The sequence below is a fragment of the Pocillopora verrucosa genome, chromosome 10 (genome assembly GCF_036669915.1).
Source record: "Pocillopora verrucosa isolate sample1 chromosome 10, ASM3666991v2, whole genome shotgun sequence".
Taxonomy (NCBI): Eukaryota; Metazoa; Cnidaria; class Anthozoa; order Scleractinia; family Pocilloporidae; genus Pocillopora; species Pocillopora verrucosa.
The window spans coordinates 1,500,573-1,519,964 of record NC_089321.1 but is presented as its reverse complement, the minus strand read 5'-3'; the positions used below and the strand labels follow the sequence as shown (position 1 = coordinate 1,519,964).

General features: G+C 38.4%; 2 protein-coding genes and 1 pseudogene across 4 annotated transcripts in view; 2 read left to right on the top strand and 1 right to left on the bottom strand.

The window, feature by feature from the left end:
• LOC131781083 (paramyosin) overlaps positions 1 to 19,392 on the top strand; it is a 58,686-nt gene that overhangs the window by 19,595 nt on the left and 19,699 nt on the right. For all 3 annotated transcript variants that reach the window (XM_066173653.1, XM_066173652.1, XM_066173654.1), the window contains exon 7: positions 18,925 to 19,023. In XM_066173653.1, coding sequence (XP_066029750.1) covers positions 18,925 to 19,023 — 99 coding nt within the window. The remainder of the gene's footprint in view (positions 1 to 18,924; positions 19,024 to 19,392) is intronic.
• On the top strand, positions 6,606 to 9,655 carry LOC131796612 (serine/threonine-protein kinase PAK mbt-like; annotated as a pseudogene).
• Positions 9,922 to 16,623, bottom strand: LOC131783681 (uncharacterized). The gene is made up of 9 exons (XM_066173656.1): positions 15,709 to 16,623; positions 15,083 to 15,191; positions 14,734 to 14,837; positions 14,286 to 14,401; positions 13,452 to 13,525; positions 12,816 to 13,090; positions 12,419 to 12,709; positions 10,495 to 10,577; positions 9,922 to 10,061 (listed from the first exon to the last, which is right to left on the bottom strand). Exons 2-7 carry the CDS (start codon positions 15,178 to 15,180, stop codon positions 12,489 to 12,491), a joined length of 888 nt encoding a protein of 295 aa, XP_066029753.1. The 5' UTR covers positions 15,181 to 15,191; positions 15,709 to 16,623; the 3' UTR covers positions 9,922 to 10,061; positions 10,495 to 10,577; positions 12,419 to 12,488.

Sequence of the window (19,392 nt, the reverse complement as noted above, 5' to 3'; positions counted from 1 at the left end):
CCGTTGCAGATAGCTTTAACTTCAGTCAGTTGAATAGTTCTTCAATGTCACTGCGTTGAGACTGTGCAAGTAAGGCGCTTTTCGGTAAGTGGAGATGGCTATCCGTTAAGATGATGTTGTCATTTGCATCACCTACAAATGCAATAGTTAAACCATTAATTATAGTAAAAGCAGCATTTGTGTCGGTAAGTCTTTTACTGAGGTGAAAACTCAGAGCAGATTCCTCACTTGGGTTAGGCTTCTTGAAAAAACAAACGGTTAACTCTTCATAGCTCAAACTTCCGTGGCTGCTTCTGACAAGAGGTATGGCTTCAACAACACCAAAATATGATTGAGACTGCATGAAACTTTCATATGCCTTATTTCCCCCATCATACATGACATGAAGCCAAGAATCCAGCTTGGAGTCAGTGGTTGTTGGTTATTTAGTTGAATTAAGGATTTAATTTCATTGATTGCTTATGTTTTTGCAAAAGTGTTTATGTTTATTTGTTCTGCTTTATCCTGCAGGCTGTCAGCACAGTTTTGTCCACAACTTCCTCATGGTTGTTCAGCCTTCTGCTGTTTAAACATGTCACTCACACACATTCCACTGCTAAAGCCCAAGACTCTCCCTTCAGTCTGTGCAGACCTGGTTAACCCAGGAATAATCAAGAAAATTTCACCTTATTTTTGGAGAAGTGATGTTTTCTTCGATCTAAGGGAAATTGCATATTATTCCTGTTATCATGCTCAAGGACAAAGGTTGTTTTGTACCAGCGACTGCTGACACTGTTAGAATAAAGCTGACATGTAAATTATACAAAATATATTAATTTTTGTAATAAAACATGTGCTTTTCGTTCATCGTGGTGTAAGATAGGAGATGAACTTTGTTTTTTTGTCTCACGATAGAGTTACTTATGGTATAGATCGCGATGTTTCGACTTGAAAACTGCTAGTCTTCATCAGGCGATTTGTAGCGCGTTGGTATGCTGCTATTGGTGCATTTCGATCCTCATTATTATTCCGGTTGTTAGATGGTGTTGCCTCATAGGTCCTCATAAATCGGCTGTTGTGTTGTTTGATCGTGGGTAACCAAGCTTCGGCAATGTCGATTCCGATATCCCTATTGATGTTGTTCGGATGAAGTCTCATATGGATAGCCTCTTTGACCCTAAGTGTGTGTCAGTGAGGGTCACGGTCAATAAACTTAACTTTTCTCCTAACAGAAATATGCCCCGTTTCGTTAGCGTGCTCCGAAATCACAGAGGTCTGAGTACGAGCAAACCGTATGTCTCTGTGATGTTCTTTTATCCTTTCTCTCAGTATGATCTCCCAATTTCACCGATATACACTTTGCCGCATTCACATGGGATCTTGTAAACGTCACCGTCTTGTTTTGATGGTTCCAGAGCGTCTTTAGGTTGTACTGAGCGAGACCTAAGTGTTGTGTCCGACTTGAAAACGGTTTGTATGCCTTGATTTTGTCGGCAGCGGCGAAGAACCTCTGATACACACTTTATGTAAGGGAGAACGGTAGTAGATTTAAATTCCTGCGCGGGTTCTTTGTTGGCTGTTACCCTTGTTTTTGCGAGTTTTCGTACAAATGAAGAAGGATAACCATTAGAAACAAGTACTGATGACAAGTGTTTCTTTTCCTGAGAGATAACTATCGATTTCGTTGTGAGGTGTTTGGCTCGGTCGTATAGACACTTAATAATACCACGCTTTACTGACTTAGGGTGGTGTGAATCATAGGCTAGGTACTGGTCAGTGTGGGTGGGCGTTCTTTAGAAAGTGGTGGTGAAAAGACCGTCTGAGTCCCTTGTAACTGTTGTGTCGAGAAAAGGAATGGTGTTATCTTCCTCGACTTCCATGGTAAAACGAATAATAGGCTGGTGACTGTGTTGTAAAAAGCCGTCGACATGGTCCTGGTCTAAGACTGTGAAAGTGTCATCTACATATCGTTTCCAGATCCTAGGTCTGCAAGTCGCATTTGTTATCGTTGTTTATTATGTAAATGAGGAAGTATGTAAACCTAGAATATCCAGTTGGAGATGACAGCCTTTAAACATAACTATCTAAAGTTTTTCTCCTTACTAGATTTTTATAAGTGGTCTTCGAGGCAAATGTTTTGTCTGCTTTTCTCCAGTTCTTATATACCACCGGGTCCCTGGTTGATAACAAGCCCCACTTTCTCCAGCCTCGTCAAATAGTTTGTAAAGTCTCGCGGGAATAGGTGTATCTCTCAGGGTGGAAGAATGTGAAGCTAGTAAGCACGATCAGATATTGCTCCTTTTTCGTAATTGCTGATTACATTCATACAACATTTCCTGATTCTACCACCGCCACTCGAGTCATTTCAGTGTTAGAGACAATTATGCTTCCTCTACAAGAGGAGCTATAGTGTGTTTTTTCTCTCAGACAACAAACCTTTCACTGGCCGGTTTGCCATACTGAGGAAGTGCTATAACAGTAACATGGGCTACGAAGTTCGTAGCCATGTTACGAACGCTCAACTTCAATACTAAAATTCACACCTGTGGCCAAAGTTCTTTTTTTGTTGGGAAAGATATGTTGCAGAGCAGGTTCGAAAGAACTTTCTTGAAAATGGAAAGCTTATCTGTTAAGGCTAATAATATGATAAACAATATGAATTTTAAAAATGCCGCCATATCGCCGCTACAGTGTTACTATGAGAAGAGGGGCATTTTGTTGCGCATGTTCTTTTAATTTTAGTTTGATGCGAGAAACCGCTGGTGTGCACCTGCGTCGGTTTCTCGCTCAAGAATCGCGAAAGAAAGGAATGAGGAAAATACATCAGAAAAACAACAATTGATCGAGTATTTGTGACAACTTTTCTCGTCATTTTTCCCGCTGTAACATAGATGGAAGGGGCAAAGTCTTAAAATTGTTGCGTGATGTGTGGAAGGAAGTTATTTTTAAAAATCAAAAGATTGTACAGACGAGTTCGAGTCTTGTCTTGTACGTGGTTGTTTGAGCGATCGATGTAGATGATGTTATTTCTGAAGGATGCAAGAGGCCCGTCGAAGAGCACAAACGAATTGGATAGCAGACTTTTATCGTGTCATTGCTATGTCAAGTTATCGTTGATCGTCTGAAGTACTCACTTTCCTATGGGCGTTTTTTAGAGCTTCAGCTGTACTGCTAGTGCAATGTACTTCCAATTTTAGCGAAAAATTAAAGTTGACCGTGACAGAAGTTTAAGTTTGGTTTCAAAAGCTTTTTTGACATGAATCACAATCGGCGGGGCCGATTACCAAAACAAAAGAGGTCAATGTCGAGGAAAGAAAAGTAAGACAACGTTAGCACTAGAGATACGGTCGTCACATCAAAGAGCTTGTTAAAAATGGAGGAATAATTACGGACTTTATCGCAATAGGGAAAAGTCTTTTTAATCATTAGTCTCGGAAATAAAACAAGTACTAATTTGGGCTTCCAGTTGTAATATGAATATTTAAATAAATCATTTCCCAATAAAAATCATATTCATTTATCATTTCAACTGCACAACAAAATCGTATACACTCTTTGCTACCTTATTCTCTTACCTATTAAATTACAAGAGTTATGTAACAATTTGATGGTCTGAAAAGACTCTTATTACACGCCAAACAACAAAAAAACAGGGCTGGTATTTTAGATTTAAGATAAAAAACAAAATATTTCCAAAAGCCTTTTTTTTCCTGGGAACAAGACTAAATGAGGTCAGATTAAACTAATATGGAGAGGTTTGTTGATCTCTTTATGAAAATGGATGATTTACATCTATCAAAAGGGAACTTTGGCATTGTATATTCTGCAATGATGGGCATCGGCTTGAATGCCTGTCGGAGGAAATTTATAGTTTTCTAGCCAGGGGTTCGGCTGTGTCAATTTTAAGGCAGATAAATCATATATCAGTCACTTAAGAAATTTTATAGCTCTCACTGGAAGGTCAAACACTCTTATGGAACATGATGAAATTTGGACAAAAATTTCAAAAACTTTATTGGTTATTTTACAGTTGTAAAAAAGATATAGACACAAGCTGCATATGGCATAAGCTAGTCGAGGCAACTTGCGTGGAGAGAACAAAAGACTGATAATTTATACCAGTAGTGAGTTTCTGGTACTAATGACATTATTTGAATACCAGCTTGCCACAGTAAATTTCACATCTATCCATTCAGTCTGTCAATAGTACCAACTATATGTAGTGGGGTCACTTCACATCTCCCTTAACAGCAGAGAACATAAAAGTTAATTCCTATCATCTGTCTCAATTAAGAAATAAAAGTTGAAGAATCAAGACATTTATGGAAAAGTGAAATGCAAGTCAAACTGGTTTGAAGACATTTTAACCTGAAATTCGTTTTTAAATACGACAGAAATATTGTAGTTGACATTCTAAAGAAACAAGGAGTTCCAGCTCCTTGAGTAATTATCCATTTGTTGTATCAATCGTCTCATATTTTAAGAACCAGCGAAAGTTTGATAATTTTAATCTGCGGGTTTAATGGTACACTTCGACTCAAATTCATTTCGTATAGCAGAAATATTCACTGAAATAAACAAGACAGAATGAAGCTGACGCCATTCGTTTTGAATAACACATGAACTTTATTCGATCAGAGAAACCGTTAGGAATCCATTAGGATTAATAAGAGAATATTCCCAGACATCTGTTAAGAGATCACCGGCCTCGCCTCGCCTCCCGGTTCGTCGAGTCGCGAGTATGTGTCTAGCGTAGATCTCGTTAGTCGGTTTAACTTAGATATTATGGAGTGTTTCGATAGCAGATTCGGAGGTGGCACATTCTTCTACGTATTCGAAGACAGTACTTGAGACGAAGTTCGTCAGAACTCCAAATTTATCAAGATCTTCGTCTGTTAGTACTGCGAGAAAATTCTAGAAGGTTTGTCTCTAGTGAATCCATGATCTTGAAGCTCCAGGGCCGCTTGGATCAGTGCTAAATCGTTCTGGCCGTAACACTTTTTCCATAAGGTCTTGTTGAATATATTGTAATGAAAGAGAAGTCCGACCCTAGCACAATTGAGATGATGATGATGCCGTAGATTGGCGAACTGCTCAGAAAACTAAATTATTGTAGCATACCTGGTCTCACTTCTATCTACACGTCTGACTCTATGTCTTTAATGTTTAAATGCTCACGGGAAATGCTTTTCTTTGAAAGCGGGGATACAGAAGTTTTCAAAGCTGATAGGAGTAAGCAGTTTTCAAGTAACGAAAAACAAATTGACAAACCTTAATGCTTGACATGCTTCACTCAGACATGTCAGTTGTGTGTACCCGGCTACCATTGTAGAGGTGTCTGTAAAAAAATTTTTGGTGTGGTAGTTGTTCTTTGTTGATCTCTGTAGCCCAAAAAGCTATCAGAGGCACGTCTGGACTTGAATTTTTATTTACACAAGGTACCCTCCAACGTAGTAGAGTAGAAGACCATAGAATGATGTTTACTAGGCAGTTGCAATTACCACAATTTTTAATTCAAGAAATACTCTACACCTATAAAATTGATTACATGATGTCTTTAACCCCTCTACACCCTTCCACCGGTATTCACTTTCTCCATACTGTTCTCCATACATTTGGTAATGTGCTGGCAAGGAGAATTTGTTTAACAGTCAAGAGGTTTTTCGGCTGATTATCATTTCCTTTATTCTCATGACCTTAATGTTTGATTCAGGGATAATATTGAAAAGAGAAATTTGATGCTGGTCACTCTCAGGGATTAAAGTGTCAATAATTGTACACATTTTATATGATCCTCGCATTTGTTGGCAACAATAGTTTAAGTTGTAAGGAAAGCAAACAAACAAATGAACAGAAGACAGCGAAATGAGGGAAACTGCAAACTTTACCACATGATAGAAAAAACATCACAGAATACTTATGAAAGGAAACTTGGATTGTGATAGCCTATTTCCTCTATTGTCCTTCATGTTTTTCATCAAATAAAATTTAATCAGTTGTAGAGTTTGCCTGCAATGTGTCAAATTACCAGTGTGGACTTGATTCTTATCAGATGTCAGGCGGTAAAAGATAGATATTAGGAATAGATGTCCATAAGAAAAAGTACTCATCATCAAAAAAATCACACTGAAGTAGTGATGTGATTGATTTGTGATATTTAGAATGACAGAAGCAGGGAAAACACATCGAGCTTTTTCCTATTCACTATTTAGTTATTTAGATTTTGGATTCTACATTCAAACTGGGTGAGATTAAATTAATTCATATCGTGCTTCATTATAGTTTGTAAGGTAATTGCTATTATAGCTTCACAGATGTTTTTGTTGCCATCCCAATTAACATTCATTTAAGTTTCATCTAAGATAGAATGTTTCAAGAACTTTCTTCCTTTCTCTTCAATACTATTATTATTTCTAGAGGAAAATTAACCCTTTGACTCCCAAGATCTCGTTAGTAATTCTTCTTACTGTCTGCCAAGTGGTTCTTGTGATGTTAGTTTGGAGAATTTGGTATTGGATCAATTTATAATCCCCTAATTGATATTTTTCTTTAATCTCATCACTTGTCTGCTTAATATTGTATTGATTTTGTAAGGAGAAATTCTGTCTTGGTCACTCATGGGAGTCAAAGGGTTAAAGGAAGTAGTTTATTAAAATAATTATCAATTTTGATTCAGGTGATGATTGAATATGTGAGTTTAAAAAGAAGAAAAGAAAAACATTTGATATTTTCACATGTAATAGGATGATCATGTGATAGGATGGTCAAGCTGAAGATAGCCTCAAAAAAGGAGTGAGCTCCACTATAACAATTAGGTGGCTAATTTGGAAACTTGAGCACTTAGTAAATACACCTTGGCTTGCAATTCTGATGATTACAGTTTGCTGAGGTAATTGAAATGTCAGTACCTGTGCAGGAACCTTGCGGCACATTACGCATTTGTGTCGGTAGAAGTATCATGAGAAGACACACAGGGCTTGCACTGTAAGTATCCCGGAGAGCTCCATACAATTCCTTATAATAAAATTATAAGGAATTGTATGGAGCTTTTTTAGCGTTAGTCGAGGCGTGGAGGGTGTTGTCACGTACGATCCTTGCGAGGTGTTTTTCCCGACACTCTTCTGACAGAAGAATGTCGCGTAATGAAAGCAAACCAGAAACGATTGGAGAGAAACTCGGGCTTTCACATATCATCAAGTTCATTAAAACGAGCATTGAATTTCCTGCACATCAACAAGCCTTTGTTTTATACTTTTACACCGATCACGAGCTCATTTGTGTTTCGGAAATAGAGCAATTAGCTACATAATGATGGCGGAATTTGTGAAGGAATTTGAAGATGAAGAAGAACGAAAAGAGCGAGCTATTAAATCACGAAAAAACACTCCAGAAGAAAGAAACAGACAGAGAAAAGAATGGAGAAAGAGGAAACAAGGGAAGCATATGCCGAATTCAACGAATAAAAATGTTGAACTACAATCACTCAACCGCGAAGCGAATGAGTTGGTGCCTTGTACTTCTGAGGCTAAGGAAACGAAACTGCCTCCTTCGGACCAACATTTTGAGCCACAAAATGTCAAGAAACCCCATATCCTCGCGCTTAAACCAGGCAGTGAAGAGATGAAAGAGGCCTTGGGTGGTTGTTCAAGAGCTGCTAAGATGATTCAAATGGCTGTTGGTGCCGACGCAGTTGTCTCGCAGAAACCTCGTGGGAAATGTCATCAAACCTTTTTAATTGGAAAAAAAAACCACAGCGAGCAATGGATCCAGATTTGAACCCAAAGAACTCAGGCCAGAAAACATTGTATACTTGTCTAAAAATCCAGTTGGGAGTGGAAGCTTTGGACAGTGTTTTCTCGGGCGCTATCGAGGCTTCGACGTTATTGTCAAGCAAATGACTCACAACGAAACGTCAGAGGATGAAGAACGAGCAAGGAGAGATTTGCTCCACGAAGCAAAGGTCGTTTCTGCTTTGGGGGACCATCCACATCTACCCATGATTTTTGGTGTTGTTACAAAGGCCTCACCATTATGCCTTGTGACTCAATTTCATGGTGTTCAGCATGAAAGTGTAACTCTCCATCAAGCGGCCGATAACAACGCAGTTACTAAAGCAAACTGTATTTCTATATTTAAAAAGATATGCACGTGCACTCTAAAGGATACCTTCATAACGACATCAAAGGAAACAATGTTGTACTAGAAGGGCGACCCTAAAAGCCGGAACGGCGGAATGGCGGAATGGCGGAAAATGACCCCAAATCCTAAAGCACGGAACGGCGGAAAATGACCCCAAATCCTAAAGCACGCAACGGCGGAAAATGACCCCAAATCCTAAAGCACGCAACGGCGGAAAATGACCCCAAATCCTAAAGCACGGAACGGCGGAAAATGACCCCAAATCCTAAAACACGGAACGGATGCCAGGGCATGTTGCACAAATTTCGTACAAAGACACCAAGCGCTTAGCTCATTTATCCTCACGACGATAACGCGCGTGACTAAAATTAAGTGTTACTAATTTTTTTTCTTTTACTGAGTGGTATAAATAATAATGAACCATTATGCATGAATGATAGCTGCGTTTTCGCGTTGTAAACCTGTTTAGCTACCTTTTGTTATGCAAAATTTGCCGCCACTTTCCGCCGTTCCGTGCTTTAGGATTTGGGGTCATTTTCCGCCATTCCGCCATTCCGCCGTTCCGGCTTTTAGGGTCGCCCGTACTAGAACGGCCCTCAGCCTCTGGGGAATTCAGCCCAGTTCTTATTGACTTTGGAAAGAGCCTTAAGGTTTCATCTGTTACGTTGCACCGCAGAAACGGCACCGTTATGAAATGCAAAGGGAAAAGCTATTTAGCCCCTGAGGTTGTTAGTGAACGACTCTATGGCGTTGCCAGTGACATTTTTTCATTGGGAAGAATGCTTAAGGCGATATCGTCTTTGTTGGGTTTTTATGAAAGGGTCCGAGAATTGGTTAAAATGTCAACCAGAGATAAGCCGTCAGAGAGACCTAGCCTTTATGCTTTCTCTCGTAAGATTGCTGATGTTAAATTTTAGGTGTAGTATTTTCCAAGTCAGCAGACCTAATATCAGATAGAATCGCATCATTGCATAAAATCGCGCCTTCTGATTGGTTGACGAGGCGAGTTGTTTAGCGGGGCTAAGTGATATTGTTTCGCATCCACGTATACATAACAAATATAAGTAATGCTGTTTTCTTTTTATCTTGTTTTTATTCAAATATGTGATTCAAGGAAAATCCATTACTTGGCTCGTGAATTCCGCGTTAAATTGCAATTAAAAACCGATATCGCACTCATCGCTTCGCGTATCGCTTTTCGCGTGCAATTAAATGCGGAATTCCCTCGTCAAGTAATGAATCTTCCTACAATAGTTTCATTCAAGGTTTAGTTACTACAATTTCAGCGATTTTAAAATGAAGGACAACTTCTTCCCCATGATTCTGCCGCAAGAAATAGTTTATGACCCAGCTTACGCGAATAAGAACCTATTGACAACAGGATAATTGTAAATCATTTTTTATCAGTTTATTACCCTTAACGTGTGAACTACATCCGATTTTGAGGGGACAAAACGGCTTTCTAATGACTGCTGGAAGGGTGAAAATATCTTTCTTAATTGGGTGTAATTCCGTGGCACATTCAGTTTCTTGGCGATCGCTGCCAAAAAGCTGTAATGTCGTCTCAAAATCGGAGCAATTTTGTCCGTTTATGGACAAAATTAGGCATAACAGTGCTGGTCAAAAATAAAATATTTCGTACCAAAAAGTATCATAGTAACATCTTTGTGTAATTGTTTTATTCCGCCACGTTATTGAAAGAAGGACATTTTCTGTCTTTTAAAAATTGCTCATTTAAATAAATATAACGCAAGAGGAGTAGCGGTACAAAAATAGCCAAGGTGCAATCGAATCGAAAAAAGCAGATCTAACGCAAGAAAAACAATAGTGGATAGTGAATAGTGACTTTTTGCGTGACTTGCACAACTTCTTGAAAAAGACATGTAGCTCATCCAACTTGCCTTGCCACTGAACAAGGCGAGGCTCCATGTCAGCTTTAATATCTGCAAAATAGCCAAAACCTGAAATAAGACCTGAGAAAGACTGTAATGAGAGGCCCTATATGTTATCACATCATTCAAATAACTGTTGCAAGTAAACATTTTGTTTTCCTTGGGTACATATTTTTGAGGAATTAAAAACAAAAAGCTCCTTTTGATGTGGCTAAATATCATTTAGGCAAAGTTAAACTGGAGCAAAGCTGGTCAGTGGGTTCACACTAACCTTTAAGGTACCAGCTCCTAAGCTCATCATTAGCAATAAGTTTAATTATTTTAATATTTTCCAAACTCATTTTCCAAAATTTTTATATTTCAGCATAAAACACTCAATAAAGTCATATTATAGTATGGTAAACCTTCTTTAGCCAGTGAGAAAAAATCAGAACTTGTAACCAAAGAAAAAACAAAGTGTTATTATTACTGTTGTTCTACAAACCTGAGCCTTCCAAATCAATTATCTCAGTATGTGTACCAAAAATCTCTTACAAAAGTGCCCTTGCTTAAAGCTTCTGAAAAGTACTAAACATTTGGAAAAACGCATTAATTACATAACATTGTGCTACCATACTACTTGAAGAAATGTTCCCTCACACCAATTTCATTGTCTTAAAGAGAATGTCTGCATGTCTTTATGCTACTTAAAGGACAGCACTTTCTAGAAAAAACTGAACTGGGTTACAGTCACTCATTAGCAACACTAGGTTACACTGCACCCATGGATGTGCCACCTAAAGTGCAGCCTATGTTAATTACCTTTAACTAAATAAGACACTGGGTTACACAGCACCCATGGGTGTGCCACCTAAAGTGCGGCCAAAGGAAGTTACCTTTACTAAATACAACACTGGGCTACACTGCACCCATGGGTATGCCACCTAACGTGCAGCCTATGTGAATTACCTTTAACTAAATAAAACATTAGGTTATACTGCACCCATGGGTGCGCCACCTAAAGTGCAGCCTATGTTAGTTACTGTTTACTAAAGAAAACACTGGGTTACACTGCACCTATGGGTGTGCCACCTAAAGTGCAGCCTATGTTTATTACCTTTAACTAAATTAAACACTAGGTTACACTGCACCCATGGATGTGCCACCTAAAGTGCAGCCTATGTTAGTTACCGTTTACTAAAGAAAACACTGGGTTACACTGCACCTATGGGTGTGCCACCCAAAGTGCAGCCTACAGTAGTTACCTTTAACTAAATAAAACACTGGGTTACACTGCACCCATGGGTGTGCCACCTAAAATGCAGCCTATGTTAGTTACCTTGAACTAAAGAAAACACTGGGTTACACTGCACCTATGGGTGTGCCACCTAAAGTGCAGCCTATGTTTATTACCTTTAACTAAATTAAACACTAGGTTACACTGCACCCATGGGTGTGCCACCTTAAGTGCAGCCTATGTTAGTTGCTGTTTACTAAAGAAAACACTGGGTTACACTGCACCTATGGGTGTGCCACCTAACATGCAGCCTATGTTAGTTACCTTTAACTAAATTAAACACTGGGTTACACTGCACCCATGGGTGTACCACCTAAAGTCCAGCCTATGTTAGTTATCTTGAACTAAATTAAACACTGGGTTACACTGCACCCATGGGTGTACCACCTAAAGTCCAGCCTATGTTAGTTACCTTGAACTAAATTAAACACTGGGTTACACTGCACCCATGGGTGTACCACCTAAAGTCCAGCCTATGTTAGTTACCTTGAACTAAATTAAACACTAGGTTATACTGCACCCATGGGTGTGCCACCTAAAGTGCAGCCTATGTTAGTTACCGTTTACTAAAGAAAACACTGGGTTACACTGTGCCCATGGGTGTGCCACCTAAAGTGCAGCCTATGTTAATTACCTTTAACTAAATAAAACACTAGGTTACACTGCACCCATGGGTGTGCCACCTTAAGTGCAGCCTATGTTAGTTACTGTTTACTAAAGAAAACACTGGGTTACACTGCACCTATGGGTGTGCCACCTAACATGCAGCCTATGTTAGTTACCTTTAACTAAATTAAACACTGGGTTACACTGCACCCATGGGTGTACCACCTAAAGTCCAGCCTATGTTAGTTACCTTGAACTAAATTAAACACTGGGTTACACTGTACCTATGGATCTCTAACTATAGAAAATTCTGTGTTACTCTACACTTTAAGGTGTGTTAACTAACAGAATCAGACATGCTAAAATTAAACAATGGTTCACACTTCAATCCTGAGCTCACCTATATTCCTACATGCAGTAGCTTTCAGTTAATGGAGCTCCATTAATTTCAAGCTGCTGTGTGATGGAATTAGTCATAAGATGGGCAAATTACATAGGAGACTGTAGCAATTAAAGAAATACTCACAGAGGTATTTGATTCCTAAAGCGCACTCCGACGGATCGTCTGGACGCTGTATGAACTCAATGAATACACATTACCAATGATCTTGACTACACGATGTTAAATCAAGTTGCAAGTATAAAAATAATAGTTGCTTCTTACTAACATCAACACGAGCCTGGTAAAATGTAACTCTGTTAAGGATCAAATTTTTTGCCGTGTTCACATCTTCATACGGCTTCTTGAATTTATCCAGTGGTAGGGCAAGTTCTACAATATCTTCAAGGTGTTGAAGGATTTCCTGATCTGTTGGACCTGAAACACAACAGCATGAGAGTAAATTAAAAAAAGAAAAAAAAAAGATTTTACCAAAGACCTATGGAAAACATCTCTTGAAACATTATTTTAGGAAATGTCTTACCAGACATTGAATTGACATGGATATTCTGCTTTGTAATAGCAGACTGTTGATCTGACTTCTTCTTTACTGAGATGCAATCGCCATGAAATGACTCTGGGCCATAGTTTTTCAAGGCAGCATTGGCCTCTGCTAGGGAATCTACCCTGTATGCAAGAAGACCAATGGATGCCAACAACTGTTCAGTGTTGCACATCTCCATATGGAGAGCACAAAGTTGAATGTTGCAAAGCTCTTCGTCCAAAAGAAAAACCAGATCATCTAGTATACCAGTTGATCTACAAGACAATTTCAAAGAATGATTGATTTTCTGAAGCAATGAATTATTTCATGTTTTTCTCTAAAAATGTTTTTCTTTTTCTTTTTCAATTACCAAACTATGAGTACTCCTTTCCTGACAGTATGAAAACAATTTTTGGCAACCTTCCAAGTTTGGCAAAAGATCCTGAATGAGGATTTTAGTTTACTAGCAACAATTAAAAAAAAAAACCCCAAACTATACACTTAATTTCAGTTCATGCTTTAGTACAAGTCATTTCCCCATGGCTTACAAAATTCATTTTGTTATGTAACAGTAAGAAAATCCCCTTTACGTGTTTGAATGTAATTTAATATGACAATGATCAAATGCCTACACACCTTCCCAAGTTGCATTTGCTTCTGAGGCAATCCAGGCATGTCTCATCTGGAGCAACATCATGGCATTTGCAACCCTGACAAAAACAGGCACACTATCAAATAATATATAATATTATAATTTCAGATAGAACTACACATTTATCATGCTTCCGATTATCTTCTTCAGAGTTCATGCAGATTTTTGGATCCAAAATTCAAGACTTTTCCCAGACCTTTTTTCCAAAACATCAATTTATTTTTCCAGACTGAAGATGGTCAAATAGGTGATCAATAGAGATCTTGAAAATTGCAGAAACCAAGTTTCTTTCATGATGCACTGCAAATGTACAATAACCATGGTGCAATTGTGAAACTTCTCATTCTGTGATTGAATGTCTTAGCTACAGGCAAGATTGAATTGACCACAGGGGAAAAAAATGAACTTATTAAGCACTTTTTGTAGCTATAAAAAAAACTCCAGACTTGAACTATTTTTCTGGACATTATCTTCAATTTCAAGACTCTTTCCAGGTCTGGAAAATCAAGACTTTTCCAAGAATTTATGAGCCCTGTTCTTTTTACAGTACATGTATTCATACTTTCAGTGATTTTTAAATGTTTTAAAAGCAGAATGACCTTTAGAGAAGTACTTTACAACTTTTTTGACTGAATTAAAGCTACTTGATGTTTCTATCACTCACTAATTATTTTCCCAAATATTGGCAAAGATCAAAGTCATCTGAAATCACTGTAAAAAAAGTTGATGAACTGATGCAGCACTTTTATGTACCTCAACTTTAACAGCACAAGTTGCAGTTGCCCCATACTAATTTCTATATCATTTGAGTACTTTACCCTGATAGCATTGCAGATGAAACAGAACTCGACACTGACACCTCTACCACCTAACATGAATGAAGCATTCATCTTCTTCACCAAAAGAAGTACCAAGGTCTTGTAGTCCAGTACAACTAAGTTTGATAACAGAAATGGGAAAGCAAAAGTTAACATGCTAAACTTTCCAGTAAATTAATCTCTAATGTATCTAAAGAAAAGGGTCGTCAAATCAATTTCTGACGTAAAATAGTAATAAATTCCAGGTTTTATTTCTTGCTGCTGCAGTTAAACCTTGAACATGTTTTACAATATAAAAAACTCTTAATTTACTATAGTTTGACTACTGCTTCAATCTAGTTCTAGTCAGACTACCAACTGGGTAGAAACACAATAAATTGCTATAAATAGTATCATGAACAAGAAGTTGACTTTTAAAGCAAATTCCAAGACTAACATTGATTCTTACCCAGAAATTCAACGGTGTAATGTCTACCATCAACTGTCATTCCTTTTTCCTTTAATATTTTCTTCTGGTGGTTGATGTCCTCAAAAAGAATCTTGAGGTTGTCTCTGTCAACAAACAAAAACCAAAAATCTACACAGTCATTATTATATTTAGTGCATTAAAGCCAAATTAGGGATATTGATATCAATCCACTTAGATCTCAGAGTGGATGCATGACCTGGTGATATTGCAACTGAGTGGGGCTTACAAAAATCTGTCATTGTGTTATTTAAGTTAAATGCACATACAACCACAAGCATATTCTAGCCAGAAGGTAGTAAAGAGTTCAAGCAAGTTGCAATTCACAAACCTGTCTTCTTTACAGTTGGCAATTGCCAATGTGTAGACTGATTCTGCACATTGCTGGCTATATACAGCACCATCACGGGGAACAATTCCAAACAACATATGAGCTCTACCTGCAAAACAATTTTTTACACTAAATTAGTCAAGACAAAAACTGCACCCTTCACCAACCCATTTCACCTTACACATTATTATAATGACCACCTTCCATACAAAGAACTGCTTGCAAGGCCAAAAAAATTTAACAGTTATAGTTATTTTGATTTGGAAGTACAACACACATACACACAAAAAAAATATGTGGATGATTATCATACGGCTTCCAGCATATTTCACCAGCTGAAAAAGAGCTTACCACTGGCTGAAATTGCTCTGGAAAACAGACCTAGGGTAATTTTGAAGACGCAGTTGAGTAAAACGCCCGCTTAAGTAATAAAAAAAGCCTGCTTATCTTTTCCTGTACAAGGCTTCGCTTACGAGAATAACTGAATAAAACAAAAGAAAGAGCTGCTATAAACATTGAGGCTCGCGATGGAATAGTTCTTTTTTTGTTCTTTTATTCCCTTAGCCGGGGCGCCAAGTATGAATATTAATATACCGACGTAAGACCAACGTAACTAAACATCTTACCCCCGTCCTTCTGAGCCCTGTGATGTTTATCACGGATTGCCACGTTTTCGAAGAAACTCTCGCCATCGCCTGGAAAAGGACAAGCTTCCAATCAGGAACTCTCAGGCACGCCACGTACTTCGACATTGTGTCGTCGCCAACTAGCTCTTCCACACTCCTCTTTACTCCCATTTTTACAGCCATCTCTTCGACAATTTCATTGACGATGGCCTTCGCTTCTGGGTCGCCAAATGCGCACATGTTCGAAAGCACCATCGCCAAACTTTCCCTGTTTCTTTCGCACACGTTATGCACGTCCTTGATGACGCGACTGCTTCGCTGCTTCATCAACAGCACCTTTTCTGGAGTATCCAAATCTTCCTTTTCGCTGATCTCCTTTAGATTTGGCGAAACATTCTTTTTTTCAGCTCTTTGCGAGTTTCCACTGTTTGGGGGTGTCATGGCCACAGATGATGTCTTGTTCGTTGGTGTCGTTGGCATTTCCAAGCATCGTGAAGCACGTGGTCGTTCTTTGTTTGCTTGGGCTTTATTTTCTTCGTCGATAGACATTTTACTGAGATATACTGAGTTCAGCAAATCTCTCAGCTGCGAAATGAACTCAGAGCTTTCTGAAGAGGAACGGTGAAGCAGAGTGGTTATCAACCCAAACGAAGAACAGACAATTTTCGTTGCATTAGAGGACTTCTTGTTCGAGTAATGGTGGCCATCTAGCAGCCGAATGTGGGCACTGTCGATTCTTTGAAAATCGCTTGGAAAACTGGCGACAACAGGCGACCGCTTAAAGTATTGCGTCGGCGTTGATCCACAAACTTTCGAACTTAGAATGAACTAAGTCAATTGTGGACTTAATTCAGGGCTGATGACCGGAGTGAAGGGCGAGAAACCCTTCCTAGGTGCCATCTCTACTGCTACTGAATCACGCGTTAGAAATACGAAACTGCAAAGAAAAGATAGGCGGGCAAAAACCATGACATTCGAATATCGACATAGTAACATTATCCAGCTGCTAACTCGAGAGTGTTGATAATTTGAGTTAGTCGGCCCATGACATATTTAATGAGATTAAATCAAATTGACTTCGGGATTATCACACCTGAAAAAGACTAGCCCAGCGGGCTTAATACTTACAGTGCAAAGCACTTGTGTCTTCTCATGGTTAGTACAGTGCCACCTAGTGACAAAAATTAATGATTTCCTGTGAGCATGAACGTTTGGAGAAGTTATGGTGGTAATTGACCCTTTCTTTGCTGGGATGCACGGGGTCTGATGATTGTAAAGGATATCTTTCAGCTCTCAAACTTTCAACTTGTATCAGTTTTAACTATTTACCACACCCATTTTTCTGTACCTCATGCCCTTAAAAGTTGAAGCAGGTGATTCAATGACCTGACTTCCTTTGTTTGGAATTGTGTGATTGTACAATTTTGCTGTGTAAGTTACTACATTGTAACATTTTATATTATTATTTAGATTGCATTAAATACTCTTGCTAAAGCTTTCATTAATGCATAATGTTTCTTACTAATGCTCGTACCCAAACCAAACATTGATATAAGGAATTGGTCACAAGATATGCGAGTTTCAAAGGGTGGGATAAAACCGGGATTATGATTAATTCGAATGACTTTACAAAGTGCCGTACAGGTACAGCCTTTTTAGCCTATGCATCAAGTTTATGTAATAAAAGATTGTATCCTTCTTAAAACTAGTTCATCAGAATAAGAATAAGTTACCACTGGCACAAGTATGGCTTTAACGATGATAGTTTTCAGGTTTTAAAAAAGGCACTGCCTACTAAAATCCTCAGTTCCTCTGCCCTGACAGCCCAACCTCATCAAAACATTGACAACAGGAGCAATGTGCAAATTAATGATACAGACAAGAGAGCCTATTCCCACATACACCCTCCTCAATCCTCTTAGCTTATTATGGACATGGCATTTCAAACATGGTGTATATGCCACAAATTTTCCATTTCCCTGACTAATTAATTTGCAATGGTGTTTACAAGTTGTTGTCAATAATATTGTCTATCATGTTCACATGTTGCAACAACTCCACCTTCCAGTAAATTCAGTTATCGGCAAACATGAGAAAATACCATGTAAAACTTCTCAACTTATTTAATATAGCCAATAACAACATCAACTCAACTTTAAAACTGAAGAGAAAACTTAATTGATGTTTGGAACTGATTTCTGTGATGTGGCAATGGAATCCAGGTATTATCTCAAATTTTCATACAGACATCCATATTATGTGCAGTTACAGCAGAGGTTACCGAATTAAATAACAGACAAAAATCTGAAAAAGACGCCGTGTATTTCCAGATAGAGGAATTACAAGCTCAAACACCAGTTGAAAATTACTTTTCTTTTTAAATTTTACGCTAAACAGAGGAGGTTGAAACGTTAGTGAAAAACGGTGGGGCAGGAAGTCATACCTGGCAACTTCAAGAGAATATGTAAGAGAAGCCTAGACGATTCTGGCGTATTGTTTTACTGACTCACTGTTCTCACGTGGATATTCTTCAATCGACCAGTAATGTCTTAACGCGAAGCAGTTACCTTCAATTTCAGCTCATTTTCCCAACCCGAAATTACCAGTCGGTCGCTCAATAGAATATAATTTCAACTGATGCTGACATCATACACCTCACCTGAAGAAGAAAACATTCTAATCTTCGAAAATCTTCTCAAAACATCAGGAACATGAACGAAAGTTCTAAGCTTTATGAAGATACCGCTGACTAGCATGGGTGTTAATCGCTTTGCAAGTTGAGGGAACACTGTCCTTGAAGAAACTCCTCTACAACCAGCGCTGAAGAGTTTTATTATAGTTTTTATTCAGTATGATGAAGGGCTGGAAAATAAACTAACAAGGACTTCGCTTTTCGGCTTGGCCACATCTATATATTAGCAATGAATGTAACTCGAAAACGAAAATAATCTTTATAAAGCATCGGGAAGATGGCCCATCTTGAACAAAAACATAATCTTCCTAATTGGAATCGATTTTTATTGTATGGATGAAGAATTTTCAACTGCTTAAGTAAAGGTTCAGTATGGGCGGTAAAAGTATCTTTTGATATAATTCGTACCACCTATTTCTGGAGTAGGATAACACGTTTCAATGCGTTCCCCGAAAGAAAAAAGAAGACCTGCTAGTAGATTAACTGCAATCCTTATATTATTGTATTTTTTTTCTGTCCTTCAGCTAATTTAGCCGAATCAAACGCTGGAAATAACCAAAATTTAACGGGATTCAACACCGATTCTCTTGGACGGATGGATGATTCAGAAGCCAGCAATGAAGGTTCTTATGTTCATAAATTCATAAAACGATATCAGTTTTACTCATTATCCCTTCCAAGTCGTTAACTGTTATTATCAAATGTGGCATTAGGAATTAGAATTATCGCGGCCTTTTTAAAGTCACAATTTTTGTTCAAATTACATGTACTTGTTTTGCAGCCACCTCTGGTGGTATACGATTTGAACACGCTCCTGTCACTGAAATCCACATATGGTCCGTATGTGATGAAGTAGGCGCAGACTTTTAAAAGAGGCCTATTAGCAGTCTTAGGGCTTGAATCAGCATTGAAGAATAATATTGACACTGATCACAGCGAATGCCGTGAAAGGGCACGGAAAGTGCTTCAAAAGTGAAAACTTGAATTGTTAT